We start from the raw sequence: 16,210 nt of genomic DNA, 5'->3' as shown, positions 1-16,210 counted from the left end.
TGGTTGAATTTTGTGTTGGCAACCAAACTCTGGTTTTCTGAAAGACCCATGTAACTGGACCATGTCTCCAGCCCAGCATTTAGGAATAGAAAGGGAAGACTTATGTATAACTAAGAAGTCCTAGTCTGGGTACACGATGTCATTCTGCCCATCACCAATTCATACTTATCTTGACTCCCATCTTCCCTGCAAGTGGTCTGGTAAATTGTGAGAACTGCTGGAAATCTCTTCTCTTCCCAGAAACAAATTCCTTCTCTGGCTAGCACCAAACTTTGGCCTATTCCTTCTCCTCCTACGAGACTCCTGGAGAAGTTCGAATTTCTTGAGGATTGATGTTTTGGTAGGCTTCATAATAGCTGAAAGAAATGGCGGATGTGTTTCTCTTTAGGATGGTGGTTCTCAGCCTTCCTAGCACTTCCACCCTTTAATACAATTCCTCATCTTGTGGTGATTCCTCCACCCCCCCCAAGTATAAAATTATTTCATTGCTTCTTCATAACTAATTTTGTTACTGTTCTGAATCATAATGTAAATATTTAATATACAGGATAGCTGGTATGTAACCCCTGTAAAAGGAGGTCATGACCCACAGGTTGAGAACTGCTGTCCTAGGCTCTCCTTGCTCTTGTAAAGATGGCTTCTCCTCTTCAAACACATTTAGATTTTAAAGCAAACATGGACAAACAGGAATAAGGCCAAACTGTACATTTTTACTCTGTACTAGATCATGCAAAGAGCTCTTGAGGCCTCTTGGTGCCTCCCCACTGTATCTTGCCAGCATGGGGATGTATTCTTTGCTTGCTTCAATTTTATAAATTTAAGTTGGGAAGGATTTTCCTACAGTCACAGGGCTGTTACACACTGTCTACTCAAAAAAGGGCTGAGGACCTGAGTGTCTAGGTGTCTATAGCTGGAACATCAAAAACATTTGTCCTCGGTTCCTTCCTTGATCCCTTCTGCAGCAAGTTGCAGACACCTGGCATTGAAATCTTTACATGTTATAAATATATATTCATGTTAAAGTTATACCAAGCATTTGATATAATGTGAACATTTCGGTATATTGATGAAGAACAATATTGCTCCCAGTGTCTTAGTCATAATTGTATTTCTATTAACACCAGTTGTTTCTTAACATAATTTACCAATCATTTATTAGTGTCTTGATTCTGTCTCTTATTAATTTAAAAGATTCCTTAAGTTCTAGACTGTTTTTATTACTTATAGATGAAATGTATTGCTAGTTTTAACATGAAAGGTGGTTTAATTTCATCTAGTAATGTTAAAGTTGTTTTCAGTTTTTGTTTTCCTTCTGTTTTTGATGGGATTGAGAGAATAGGAATGGGTCGGAGTCTCATCTAGCTTAACCTGGCCTTGAACTCATGATGTAGTAGAGGATGACCTTGAACTCCAGGTCTTCCTGCTTCCAGCTCTTGAGTGTTAGCATCACAGGCATTTACTACCATACCTCACTCACACTGCTGAGTTCTGCTTGCCCTTTGATCAAGCTTTGCAAATCACTGTTTGTCCTGAGCCAGGCTAATGAATGTCCCTCATCTTCCTCTTTGTGGACATATGAGCTTTGCACTGGGATGTGGGTAGATTTTTTTTTTTTTTGTCATTCTTAGGAGAGCTACTTACTGAGTACCATTATCAGTGTTTGTCAAGCCAGAAATGTCAAAGATAGCACATCTGTTAAAATTTTAAGTTTGGTCTGTGTTGTACATAAAAGCCTGTTGTGTAGTTATTTCTTAAGGGGAGTCATGTGTTAGGTGGTAGATGGCCATAAGACCTATATTTGACAAAAAGGAAGGAAGGAAGGAGGAAAGAGAAGGGGAAGCTAAAGAAGGAAGAAGGAAGGGAGAAGGGGAGGGGAGGGGAAGGGAAGGGAAGATGGAGAAAGGAAGGAAGGAAGGAGGGAAGGAAGAAAGGAAGAAGAAAAGAAAAAAGGAAGGAAGAAGGAAAGGAATGGGAGGGGAAGAGAAGGGAAGGAGGAAGGAAGAAAGGAAGGAAGAAGGAAAGACAAAGAAAGGAAGGAAGAAGGAAAGATGAAAGGAAGGAAGGGAAGGAGAGGGGAGGGGAAAGGAAGGGGAGGAGGAAGGAAGGAAGAAGAGGAGAGGAGGGTAGGAAAGGGGAAGGAGGAAAGAAGAAGGGGAAGAGAGGGGGAAGGGAAGGAAGGATGGAGTCTCTGAATCAACATTGATTTGGGGAAATAAGTGGTACCTTATATTGTGATGGTTTGTGTCATTTTGAGATTTAGAACAAAAAGAGAACTAGCTTCTAAGAATGTCAATCAATATGGTGCTTGACATATGGGAAATTAAGCAGCCTCTTGCGAATGTTCTAAATAGCCTGCCTGTCAGAGCTCGATTGTTGTACTTGAGGCTCATGCCTGAGATACAGTCATTAGCTTCCTTAGAGAGTTTAAAGGTTTTGTTTGTTTTACTTGGGCTTTGTTTTCACACATATAAATTATAAAGTACACACCTAGTATTTTTCCAGCTAAGTCACTGAAGCAGTTTGTCTAAATGACACAATAAAATCCAATCTAGTTCTCATTAAAGCCTCACTTCTCACATAAAAGATGATCCTGTTGCTTGTCTGCATGGAATTTCCAGGGCTCCCTCCCTTCCCAGGAACCTCTTAAAGGTTGCTCTCGTAGGATAACCGCCTTGCAGATTCCTTTTATAGAGTGACCGATGGCCCTAAATCTAGGATTTTGTGCAGCTATTTCACTCCCGTATATGTAAATATTGGCACGCTTGGGAGATTGTCCAAGTGCCCCTATGATGCTGTAGACGCTTTCTGTGGTGAAACACTTAAGATGAAACACTTAGACCATGGGTTTCACTGGGGTGACAGGTTGTTGACGGACAGACAGGTTTCGTTCTCCTCAAAGTGCCTAACACATACCAGCTGCTCAGCAGCGTCTGTGGCTGAAAGAGGCTGGGGATGGGGTCAAAGAAGTCCTGTGTTCAGCTCAACAAAAAGATCCATCTGGATGTCCTATGAATCACTAAACTCTGAAGTATTTAGCAGCACAGCAAATGTCTCCAGGCTTGAGGTGCAGGGGTTCTGCTTGTGAACTTGATGCCACTGTGCCAGTCAGCTTTGCGGTACTGTAACAGATTCCTCTGGGACACCTTATAAACAGGAAAGGTTTATATAGGTTCACGGTTTTGGACATGTCACTCTATGAGATGGCTCCGTCCCTCTGAGCAAGGAATTCTATTGTGCATCAAACAGGTGGCTGGACAAAACCACTTTCCTGACGGTCAGGAGGTGTGGAAAGAAGGGAAGAGACCCAAGTCTCACAGTCCCCTCCAATGACCTTAGGGCCTCATCAGATCCTGCCTAGTAAATTTCCCACCACCTGTTGACAGTGCTACCCAGAAACCATTGCTCATGCACGAACACACACACACACACACACACACAGAGAGAGAGAGAGAGAGAGAGAGAGAGAGCATGTAATTAACCAGTGGTCAGTGGTTTGGGTCAATAACTGTTAAGAATAAAAAAAAGTGGGGGATTTTTGTATGTATTTGACTGAATGGAGAAATTTTATATTCATGTTTTGTTTCCTGGTGGCTGAAAAAGAAAATATTTCTTGTTTGTGGGAGGATGAATACTTGCAAAGGGCATATAGCAGGCAGCAGCTTGAGAAGGGCACATGGAGTATGGTGTGCCAAACGCGAAACAGGCTGTGAAGACAGGGCTTTGCTCAGCTTCCAGGGTGCTCTGCCTTGGGAGCAGGAGCGCTGCTGGCTGCTCTCCAGGAAACTCTGCCCTTCAGACCTTAGCTCCTTCAGCTCACCGATTCTTTTCCTCCAGTGGTTGAAGTCTGCGGAGTCATCAGAGAGGACCTATTGGCAGTCGTGGCTATACTGGCTAAGGGAGGAGGAGGAAGGGTACATCTGGGTGTTTGACACTTCAGAGAGGAAGTGAGACCCTAAAGGACAGCTTGAAAAGCTTGTGTCCTTAATGTCTTTGGGACCAGGTAACCAGGAGGAGTTGCAGTTTGGTCTGAAACCATTTCAGCAGTTGTGACTTGATTGGGGGGTTGCAGCCAGCATGAATTTATTTAGACAGCGAATTGAAAACCATTTGAATAGAAACCACACATGGAAGTGACAGATATCTCCATGAACGTTGTATGTCTGTATGTGCATGTGTACCCAGCATTCGACATGGATGGTAGATTGCAGTGCTTAGCATGTTTTGAACTGGAAATTATAGTCAAATCATTTGAAGACTGTTGTTATACTTGCACATAGCCCCCAGAGCTCTGTTTCTTTGGGGTCTTTATTTGGAGATGTATTGAGGTCAATTCTGAACAGCACTAGGCCCAGGCATATGCAGGTGCAATTATCCTCTCTGCCTTGGCCCCCTGAATATCCATTCTTATGTGCTGTGGTCTGCTGTATGCATGTTCTCTTCTGGCTGGAAATCCAGTTCTTTTCTCTATTGAGGGCCTCCGAAGGCCTTCCAGCCACCGTGTTGATATCTCTGTCTTGTCTTTGTCCTCCCCATCTTCCTTGTCTTCCTCAGCACCTTCTGTGTCGGAAACAGTTGGCTTTGAGAGCTCTTTCTTTTGAGTACAAAAGCCAAATAGATTTACCACAGGTTTTTTTTTTTCCCATCTATTATGAAGCAAAAATGTAGTCAGCCTGCTACAGACCAGAGTCTTCTATTTCCACAGAGTCAAAGTATTTGAAAATATCTGTCAAGAATTTGCCTAGACTTTTTCATGTCACTATTCCCAAAAGCTGCAGTGGATAAGACTTAATTATGCTATATTAGGTGTGGCAGGTCACCCAGAGCTGGTGTAAAGTACTCGCAGGGTTTGCATAGGCTCTCTGCAAAGAACTTGCCACTTGTCTAAGGGCTGCAGGATCCAGGGGTCTCATTATGTGCTAGAATGGGCTACGTAGACAGCCCCTGGGCTCAGTATCGCACTGACCTTTAGTTACCACATTTAACCACTCCTTCTGTGGGAGCCATGCGTCTCAGAGCTGGCCTACACTTTAGATCCTGGTCTACAGCCATCCCAGAAAGTGACAATACTTTTGAGGACATGTTCATGGGATCAGAGAGAAGGATTTTATGTCCCATTCAGCGAGTAAGGACAAATCCAGTTTATACTTTGCACGTCTTCTTCATTCCCACTTACTTAACAACTCATGTTTATGGCATCTTGTCTAAGTTTGGCTGAGACCCACTGACATTTGGGATTTCCTAGAGATACTGCTCCTTGTAGATGGCTTGACCATTGCTGCTGGAGTTCAGTTTGCCACTGATTGTCTCCAAGAGTCTTCAGCCCAGACCGCCCTACCCACTAGAGTCCGTGAGAATGATAACAGCAGAACTGTAAACTTGTTTTGGAGAGGGTTTTGTTTTATTTTGTTTTGTGGGGTTCCCCCCCCCTAAATTCACAAAATTGAAGGCAAGCTTGTAGAGGAAAAAGGGAAGGCGCAGGGGCTGATGGGAAGGGATGCGCCAATCTGTCTTTTGCTGGAATAAGGTTTTACAAGGCTTGCTTTGTAATGGCTGCTTCCGTGTTTGCCTGTGTGCATTGAGTAGCGTGGGCCACGTCTCTTCTTATGTTACTTGGATGGTGTTTCCCCTGTTTGATGAGAGTTCTCAGTTTGCCCAGCTTTGTTCCCCTAGCTAGAATCTCCCCCACACAAGTGCAGATTTTAATGATGGGTTGGAGAGGAATAAGTAGTCTAGCACAACTACGGCTGCCGTTACAAACAATGCCTGAAGATAGTCTAATCAAGGCTGTGTGCTGATGGATATGATTAAGCTAAATTTAATTCACCCAGAGATTTGAGAATGGGAACATCGCATGCTCTCAGAAGAGAGCTTTGCTTCTTTGGGGGAAACCAAGGTAATTATTCCTCAAAACCCTCTGTGTCTGCATCTAAAGACTTGCTCCATTTGACGCTGACCCCCTTGGGTGTCACTCATTTCATTTGTGTGAAATATCACATCTTTTGCTTATGTATTTGTGACTTAAGGATGTATTGTTACCGGAACACAAACAGAGTTTCTGTGTTAATTTGAGTTATGGTTGCCTTTACTCATTTGCCTGGTTGGAGTGCCTTTTTTGGGGGAAAGGAATTTGAGGGACTTCATAGGGAGACCCAATTAGCCTTTAAAAACACATCTCCTGTCAGTCAAAACGTTGAAGTACAAGTGGAAAATAAACATTTGGTATATAGGATTACTTTTTCAAACAGACAATACTCTAGAATTGAGCAAGTTGGTTCCTTAGACATTGGTAGGTGAGTTGACTTTGCTTTCATAGCACTGTGATACATTTAAACAACTAACGGGCATCTCTTTCCCCCTTCTGGGGGTCCTTCTATACATGGCCATGACTTTCCTGAGTCTTTAGGCTACTAGACTCTGCTGAACACAAGCTCTCCCTCTGGATTCTGTAAACCCATCAGCTGTCTATGTAGGGTGCATTGCTGTCAGGAAACTCAGGTGTGCACATGAAAGTCACCTTTCATACTTGAAAGTGCAGTTGAGTCCTGATGGCCACACTCTGAAAATGAAAATTACTTTCTCCAGGGCATAAGGTTCAAACCAATTGGGTGGTAATATTGCAACACTAGTATTTTTCTAATAACAATGGAAGATTCACAAGTTACCATTTAAGTGAATAAAGATAAGACTAGGAGGGGGGAAACCAGACACAGATGCTCTGTGTTTAGGATGGTGAGAGAAAAAAAAGCCACCACAGTTCGGTCATCAGGGAAGGTGGTGGAGAGCCTTGTCCTGAGAACCTTTGAGTCCATTCACCATTAGTTATAGGAGCTGCAGAGAGACAAGGCCCCCTCAGAAGCTCACACCAAGACTTTTCCTTATAGAAAATGTTGGTTGTCCATGTCAGTGGACTGACTTGTTCTGAGACTATACAGAGTAAGAACAGTTTGCCCATGACTGAGCCGTGAGTGGGAATGAGTGTGTCCTGAGGGTGAGGCAGAATCACAGAGAATAACTGTGCGTGCAGATGCTCTACCAACACAATGCACAATGCTTGAAACGTTGGCTACCATTTCTATGAAACTGTGTGTTGAAACACAGGGTTGAGACAGATCACCCCAGACGTGTGCAGCTTTGTAGCCAGATAAATACTGAAAACCAGGGACACCTCTTGTAAACACGCTGGTCTTCATGGAACAGACTCACCTCTTTCACCCTAAACTCTAGAGCTGCAGCTCATTCCCTCTGTTGAAGGACCCTGAACCTTTCTCTTCAAGTGGAGACTTCTTCTTGCCCACTTAGAGATGGGAACTAGCATTTGCCTTACCCCACAGTTATTCCCCCAGTTTTAATGTGCAGGAAGGGAGCAGGCTTTTACTCTGCTCTTAAAGGGTTCCAGGACCGATTCATCAAGTAGGAGGGATGCATCCTGACACCGTGAAGTTTTGGTCTTATTCTTCCTGTATGCAGGCAAGATGGGGCCTCTCAGCAGGACATTAACTGGATTTAAAGATACAAAGTATCACTTCAGATTTGCCTCTAGTTGAGAAATTTGCCTCTGTTTACATCAGAGTTGTGTGAGTATGAAGTGTGTGTGTGTGTGTGTGTGTGTGTGTGTGTGTGTGTGTGTGTTTTCAGGACATATTGATTGTCCTGGAAACAAGGAATTGGAGATGCTGCTGTGTTATGGGGATCACTATTCTAATCTGTTTTTAAGAAGCATATCTTGTCACCAATGAGAGGCAACCTTCTAAAGGAAACAGGGATAAAAAGAGAAAGGACTGTAAGCACTAGAATCACTTGAATCTAGTAGTTCCTCTGAGGATATCAGAGATAGGCTCCCACCATGAGCATGGATACTTGGGATGTCGGGTATTCCCCAGCCCTACACACAAGCACTGTGGTGCTGTCTGTAGGCAGCCTTGCAGTCTAGATGGCTGTGTAGTGATGGGCAGGAGAGGCTACACACCCTGTGAATTACCCAGTGAGGACATCATTCTTGTCATAGGTACAAAGGAACCAGACAGCATGAGGCTTCTACAAGCAACTTCTAGAATGGTGGGGTTTTTAAATATTCTAAGAGTTTCATACATAAGAGTTTCATACTTTGTAAAATTTCTGCCTCACTCTCTCCCCTCTATCTCCTCTCATGTTGGGTATTCCTCTCTCTCAATTCATTCATGAGCTTTTCTTCCTTATTGTTAGACATACACATACCACACACACACACACACACACCATAAACCACACACACACTCACACACACACACCACACATACACACACATACCACACACACACATATATACACACATATACTCACACACCATACACTACACACACACATACTCATACACATACACCATACACACACTATACACCACATATACACCACACACATACCACACAACACAACACACACACACACATACCACACATACACTACACACAGACACATACCCCAACGTACATACTCATACCACACACCATACACATGCACACATACCATATACCAAACCATATATACACATAAATACACCATACACCACACCCATATACCACGCATATATACAGACCACATATACACACAGACATCACACACATTACAAACACATACACCCCCATGCACCACACACACACAATGCACATACACACATACCACACATACATACCACACATACACACAGACCACACACACACCACATACACATATACCACTCATACATACACAAGACACATATACACCACACATACACACACTACACATATACACACATACCACACACATATACACACATCCCATACATACCACATTCATACACACACAAACACACACACACCGCATATACATACTATACACATACATACCACACACACACACACACACACACACACACACAAAGAGTGTGCTTTTTCCTTGTCTTTGCTTTCTCTTTGGAAATGCTAGCTTGTTACATTGCCCTCAATGGCCTCGAGATCCTGGTATCCAGCAATTCTCCTGCCTCGAGCCTCCTGAGCAGCTGGAGCCACAGGCAGGTGCCGTCACTTCCTAGTGCCATGGCTTCCTACTTTCCAGTCTTTTTAAAATAATACTTGAGGTCCCTCCATAGTTTAAAATCTATTGCAAACAGAGCCTTTCTCTGATATGAGATCCACCCTTGATCTTTGTTCTCCTGTTGTTCTTCCCTCTTGGGTTTTTGACAGGGTTTGTGCTATCTGTGCTTGTTTGGGTTATGAACAGGTCATTGGAGTGATGGACTGCAAACTCGAAGACTTAGACTTAGAGTTCTGATCTTGCCCTTCATCCTCTGAATGCATGAATAAGACAGTGTCAGAACCAAGACACCATTCTAGCTTACACTGGTATTATAACTGGTTGACACCATACAGGGCTCTAAGGCTCTAACAACTGTGAATACACACACACCATTATGTGACCTTTTAACAGTAGTCTATAATATAATATTTCAATAAATATAAAGATAATATACAATATAATATTTATATATGACTACATATTTATTACATATTAACATGTTATTAAAATATAATATAAAAATAAGTTATCTAAGCTTATGTTTTTAGCTTGGTTATTACAGTATTCTGTTAAAGATATCTTCTTGTCTGGTTTTAGGAATCACAGTGTATGGCCATCTCTTCTAGTGTTCTGTATGTTGTTTATAGCTTGATCATGGCTGTCAAATTGTGGTATAGATAGGTTAGTGTTGTCCTGTGCAAACTTTGAAGAAAATGAGGCTGCTTTATGCCTTGTCCAGTGCAGAAGCAAGTAGTCACATGTGGCCAAGGGACACATGAAATGGCTCCAGTGTGACTGAGAAGCCAGGTAACTCTAATAGTGTGAGGTTTGACTAGAATATAAACAACTACTATTGGCCACTTGCTACCAGATCGACCCTAACGGGTGTGTAAATACCCTATCTCATGTTGTCTATCAGGTTTAGTGCAGTAATATCCAGGGTATGTTTCTTCATTGATCCTATTAATACATTAGGGGTTGATAGAGACATAAGATTATACACCGAAAAGAGGCAAAAGAGACTGAAGTTTTAAGCAAGCCAACTGTGGTGGCATATGCTCATAATCTCAGCACCCAGTACACTGAGAAAGGATGTTCATAAGTTTAAGGCCAGCCTGTGTGACGTAGAAACACACACCCTCTCTAAAAGATAAAGGTGGCTTATTTTAATCATAAGTGAAACATGTAATTAATTACATTGCTAATGCATAGAAATGTTTGTGGCTTTTCAGAGGGTACCCCCACAACCCCCCTCAAAACAAAACTGTTTTGGGTTTTGACGCTCTGCTTTTGTTCCCGCAGGCTCCTTCATGCTGGTCAACACTTCTGGGAAACCAGAAGGCCAGAGAGCTCACCTGCTCCTGCCTCAGCTTAAGGAAAATGACACCCACTGCATCGACTTTCACTACTTTGTATCCAGCAAGAGTAACGCTGCTCCTGGGTTGCTCAATGTCTATGTGAAGGTGAATAATGGACCACTGGGGAATCCCATCTGGAACATATCCGGAGACCCCACCCGCACGTGGCACAGGGCAGAGCTGGCCATCAGCACGTTCTGGCCCAACTTTTACCAGGTACAGGCTTTTTTTTTTTTTTTTTTTTTTTGGACATTTCATGGTTTTAAGTCATCTTCTAATTTCTATCATTGTAAGTTGCCTTTATCTTAGTAACATCAGAGAATGTGTAGGAAATTTTTAATGCCACAGTAGGTATGCTCTTCTGAAGTGTGCCCTATAGTTATGGGTGTGAAAGAGAAACATAATTCAAGTTTGTTTATCACTGTTTAAGTTGTTTTGCTTACATCATGGTATGGAGAGATGTATGGAGAGACGGTTCAGCAGAGAACAGCTTCTCTCGCAGAGACTTGAACCTGGTTCCAGCAACCACATGGCATGCACAACCATCCACCCTTCACCACTCCAGAGGATCTGATGGGCTCCTCTGACCTCCCTGAGTACCAGGCACGCTTGTGGTACACATACATGTAAACAAAGCACTCATACACATAAAATATTCTAAAAGAAAAAAAATCTTATAAAGGATTACTTAGTGACATATTTAAACTTTTCTTGGCCTGCTAATAAAGCAGGCATAAAACAATATATTTAATTTGTATATTAAAAAGATCTAATAAAGACCAAGGGTGTTATAAACGAATGCATGAAGTGTGGCATCTCCCTATGTGGCGTCTCCCTAGCCAACTCCATAACAAGTGTGGCATCTCCCTAGCTAACTCTATAACAAGTCTTTCCTTCCTGTACTATCATAATGTAAATTTTCTCCATTCCCATTTACTGTTTTTTTTTTTACGTATAAAAAATAGTTTTTTTTTTCTCAAGAAGGAACACATCCTAACTAATGAATACCTTATTATAATATAAATATACTATGATCAGTCAGCAATATAATTTTAAAATGTGGCCTTTGGGGCAAAGTTTTCTTCTCTCTGAAGAAGCAACAAGCAAAGGCTCTCTGGGCATTGAGGGTGTTCAGGGTGTTCCCATGGTGGATAGCTAATGTCTCTCTGTGTTAAAGTTTGGCTGTGGGACCTAGTCAGAGCAGGAAAGCCTTGTCTCGGGCATGCATCCCTCCTCCGTCCTGTAGAGCAGACTGTAGGCTCATCCCCAGCTCAGGCCAAGGAACATACTGCACGGAGTCAATGCATACCTGCTCATTCTTGTCTGCCTTTCCTTCACTTCTGCCTGATTGTGTTCCCCTAAATCAGAGAGACAGAGAGAGAGAGAGAGAGAGAGAGAGAGAGAGAGAGAGAGAGAGAGAGAGAGAGAGAGAGGGAGAGAGGGAGAGGGAGAGGGAGAGGGAGAGGGAGAGGGAGAGGGAGAGGGAGAGAGAGAGAGAGAGAGAGAGAGAGAGATTGAAAGAAAGAAAAATCTCATAAGGCCTTTCAACATAGTTTGGTATGACATCGACTACAATCAAGACTAGAATTTCTGTTTAGCCTCTTTTTGTATGTTATTAAAGAGCCATGCATAGCCAATGCATGGCTTAATTCGTGAGCAATCTTAGGAAACCAGGCTCATCAAAGGAATTACTCCACCACAGTGTCCTAGGTGGTTCTACTGATCAGGATATTGCCATATTTTTTTCTTAATTTTTTTCATGTATTCTTCTCTGGTAGATTATATCCCAACCAGACTTTCCCCTCTCTCTGCTCCTTCCAGTCCCACTTCTCTCCCAGATCATTCCTCCTCCATTTCCCTTCAGAAAAGAGCGGGCCTCTCAGGGATAGGGGAAGGGAAATAGAATAGATTTTGTCGGGGAACTGGGGACAGTGGGAATGGGAATATGAGCTATTGCCATTTTCAATGCATTTTCTTGAGCAACTAATGACTGTTAAAATACTTTGCCTTCCTAATTGTGGATGCCACCCAAACTCCGAAGCCTTCCATCCTCCCTCTCTCCCATGTTATTGCATGGTTTACCAACTAAGATCGGAACCTGATTCTCATAGCTTCAAGGTTTATGCAGGCCATGGCTTTGCTTAGTCTACTGAGCCACTAGTAACACAATACTGTCAGCTGGGTGCCTTAAACATAGACATTGCCTTCTCAAATTTTGGAAGTGTGGGAAATCCAAGGTCAGATGCCTTTTCCCCTAAGGGCATTAATTCCATCATGGGGACAGCATCCTTGTGACCTGACCCCTTCAAGAAGGCCCCACCTTCTGATACTAGCAATTAGCACTTCACTGTTATATGTGGGGCACAGGTCTGTGGTGATGTGGTCAGTACATAGCATTGACTGTTTCGTTAAGGATCATGACATACTTTGAGCTGAAAGCTCAAAAGAAATTCCTTAATGCATTAACATTTGGCATCTCAAAAGCAAGTGTGGCTATTAGCACTCCCTCCCAGCTTCCCCTTTTTCTGCTGAGGTACAACAAAGACCTGAAGCTAATGCCCTAATACCAACAGACAATGCTTGATAAATAGCGCATCCAAGATGATACAGGAGAATTCAGCAGCAACGTAGCTAAACATGGAACTATCAGCCTGAAAACTACCCTGGAGACTTGGATTATCTTGTCTCCTTGCAGAGGAGGGAAAGGGAAAGAGACAGCGTATCCATAGAGATGGAATTAAGGGAAACCACCACCCTGCACAAGCTCCTGTCTATTTCCTTGTCCAAAGCAGTGGTCACATAGATAAGACACAGGACAATGGCCATTTGGAACTGCCCGAGGTAGGGCTTCCATGGGCTGCAGACCAGCACACATAGGAGAGACGGTGGTCATCTCTTGATACTTTCACAAATATGAATCATGATGGATGGAGGGTTGTCCTCTTTGGATGGAAAATTCCATATAGTTTTCTCTATAGTGTTCTCTACCACACAGATGATGTGAATGTGATTTGCACATGATTAATGGTTCTAATTCCAAAATATTGAAGAAGCTGTGGGATTGTGCATGCATGTGATACTTTGGGGGGGTAGGGAACCCAGTGCATGAGAAACTATATCCAAAAGATGTATTATCAGCACACAAAGCTGTTACTGCTAGGCCTGAAAGCTGAAGGCAATAGTACTTAAAGCAGACAGTGCTCTTGAGAGCTTCTGTCCAGGAGACAGGTGTCAGCTCTCCCTCAACACAACCTCTGCATCCTAACACAGCTGCCATGTTTATCCAGATCACAGAAAGTGACATAAGGCTTACATATTTGTGAAACAGTATTAAAATATATATTCATATGATAGTTTCTTGGATAATTCTGACACTTGTAAAATGGGGGGGGGGGGTTGTTGTTAGTCTGTGCTTGTTCTGTGGTGCTGTGGCGTGTACCCAGGATCTGTTATGATAGCCATGAAGTTTCCCCTATGAGCTACATCATCAGCCCACAGTAGATACATGAATTGTTCAAAAGGATTTCCCATTTAACTACACACTGGGCAGTGCTAACATCTAGTTAAAGAACACAAACTTGGGTGAGGCCGATTAGCTGTTAGCATCAGGCCTGCTAGCGTGCAAGGCTCAGCAAGTGATTGCAGCCCAAGTGTGAAGACAGTGCAGTGTGAAAATGAAAGCAAAAACCACTCCTGCTAGAAGAGCTGCTCAGTTTATGGTTACAGCTCCGGAGCCACCATCGATGCTCTTGGGAGAGGCAGTGAGAAGGCAGAGTGGGGCACCTTACCTGCTCAGGGGTTCCTCCGGTATGTTCACTGGAGTTTCAAAGGATGTTATACGGATATGGAACCCAGAAACAAATCCTTTCTGAGATATTGAGTGAAACAAAAATGTTGTGTGTGTGTACATGGGAGTGTGTGTGTGGTTGTGTGTCTGTGTATGTGTGGTTGTGTATGTGTGGTTGTGTATGTGTGTCTGTGTATTTGTGTGTGTGTGTGTGTGAGAGAGAGAGAGAGACAGAGACAGAGACAGAGAGAAAGGGAGGGCGAGGCAGAGGAGGAGGGGGAGGGGAGGGAAGGAAGATGTATGTGTAGAGATCAGAGAACATTTTTGGGGATTCAGTTCTCCCCTTCCACCACACAGTCCTGGGAATCAGACTCACATTTTAGATCTCCGTGACAAACATTTTTCTACTGATCCATCCTCCTGCACCCTTGTTTCTTATCTGAATATTTCTGGACTAGTGTTCTCCAGGAGTTCAAGGCTTCCTCCCATTGAATTCTGCCATATTCAGGGCATTTGACTCTGTGTTGATGGACTGTTCCTTAGAACGCAGATGGGGATGGTGCCAGGCTCATTAGATTCCTCTTTTCCCTGCAGCTCCAGGGACTCTGTCAAGAGTGCCCATTTCTCATTTGGAATTGGCTGCAAAATGCAGAGTTGTCTTTCATCTTGGCCAGGGTCTGGAATGTGCAGTTGTAAGGTGGTGGAAATTTTGCATCAGCCTAGCCCCATCTGCTGCATGCTCTGGTTAAACCTTATTGGTCCTCTTGGGCATGGTTTATTGTTCGCTGTCCTCCTGTAATATGGTCTTTGGTGGACAGAGCTGTGAAGCACGTTTTCTCAGAACGAGGCCGTCCTCTGCAGCAGTCAGTTTGTGTAGCACGCACTATTTATGGGAGAGCATTCTCCAGGTACAATAGCAACCTGCACAGAATACAGCTAATTGAAGGTTAATTATGGCTCCTTAAAACACAAATTGTCAAGTCTTTGGTGATTAACACATATTTAATTCTGTAATTAATGTTTGGCCTGATTGTTGCTGAACTAAAGTTCTACAGGAGCTGCCCTGCTGGGGCTCAGAAGCTGTGGGGGAAGCACAGGCTACTCCCTGCCTGGGGGTGCCTGCTGCCCTGGATTTAGGCATTGACTTCTTGCCATTTGAAGACTATTTTTCTTTCACATCTGCCTCCTTGGCTTCGCTTTCCTGATAAAAAAGAAACAGTTCTGCCTTTGATTCTGCTTCCTCTCCTCCTTCTCCTTCCCCCACGTTTCAGATGCCCCTGCAGCCAAAGAGCGCGGATCGATCGATCTCTCTGAGATCTTTCTAATCATGCTTAGTAAGATCTCAGAGACACAGCCCCTGAGCCTCCGGGATCTGACTTGCTGCTGAAAGAGGCTGAGTCTGACTTTAGTCAGAGGCCAGGAAGGCAGGATGCTTCATGTAAGCTTTGTAAAGAGGAACCAGCATAGGTAGCCTGGGAATTCCTTCCCCAGACGGCTCCATAAAAAGGTAGGAGGGAGCGGAGATGGAGCCATCGAACAGAGAGGCTGCTGATTCACGGATACCTCCCTGTTGAATCAGATTCCCTAGGTGAGCTGAAGGCCCTGGCAGAAGATTGGGCTCTACTTAAGTAAGTGGGGGGAGGCTAAAGCAAGATTTACGGTTTGCCAGCTGACAGCTTTGCTGGTAAATGAGGAATTGAGGGACTAGGCCTGTCTGATCTTACCCACTACTTCACTTTTAGGCTCAACTACTATCTTCCATACAGCTGCCAAGCCTTGTACACTGTGCTTGCCAGAAGACCATTCCTTTACTCTCAAAAAATTTGCAAGTTCCCAGCAGCCTGTGTGCCACAGCTACCAAGAGGAGGGGTTTTCAGAATGCTGCTCAGTGACTCCAACAGCTGCAGGAGGCATTGGTTGGTCAATGACACTTAGGCAGAGGTGAACTAAGTCTTGTTCTGTAGGCTGTCTTGGGACCCAGGTGTATCTCTGAGTCTCCAGGAGGGGACAGGGCAGGTGCGGTCCCAGCTGG

The 16,210-nt window shown here is 43.6% G+C and overlaps 1 protein-coding gene across 2 annotated transcripts in view; it reads left to right on the top strand.

Annotated features, from left to right (window-relative positions):
* Ptprm (protein tyrosine phosphatase, receptor type, M) overlaps positions 1–16,210 on the top strand; it is a 687,644-nt gene that overhangs the window by 248,461 nt on the left and 422,973 nt on the right. For both annotated transcript variants that reach the window (NM_001357625.1, NM_008984.2), the window contains exon 3: positions 10,336–10,607. In NM_001357625.1, coding sequence (NP_001344554.1) covers positions 10,336–10,607 — 272 coding nt within the window. The remainder of the gene's footprint in view (positions 1–10,335; positions 10,608–16,210) is intronic.

The sequence above is a fragment of the Mus musculus genome, chromosome 17, assembly GCF_000001635.26.
Source record: "Mus musculus strain C57BL/6J chromosome 17, GRCm38.p6 C57BL/6J".
In the NCBI taxonomy this organism is placed as follows: Eukaryota; Metazoa; Chordata; class Mammalia; order Rodentia; family Muridae; genus Mus; species Mus musculus.
The sequence above is the reverse complement of the archived record's forward strand: the minus strand, read 5'-3'. Positions and strand labels throughout refer to the sequence as shown.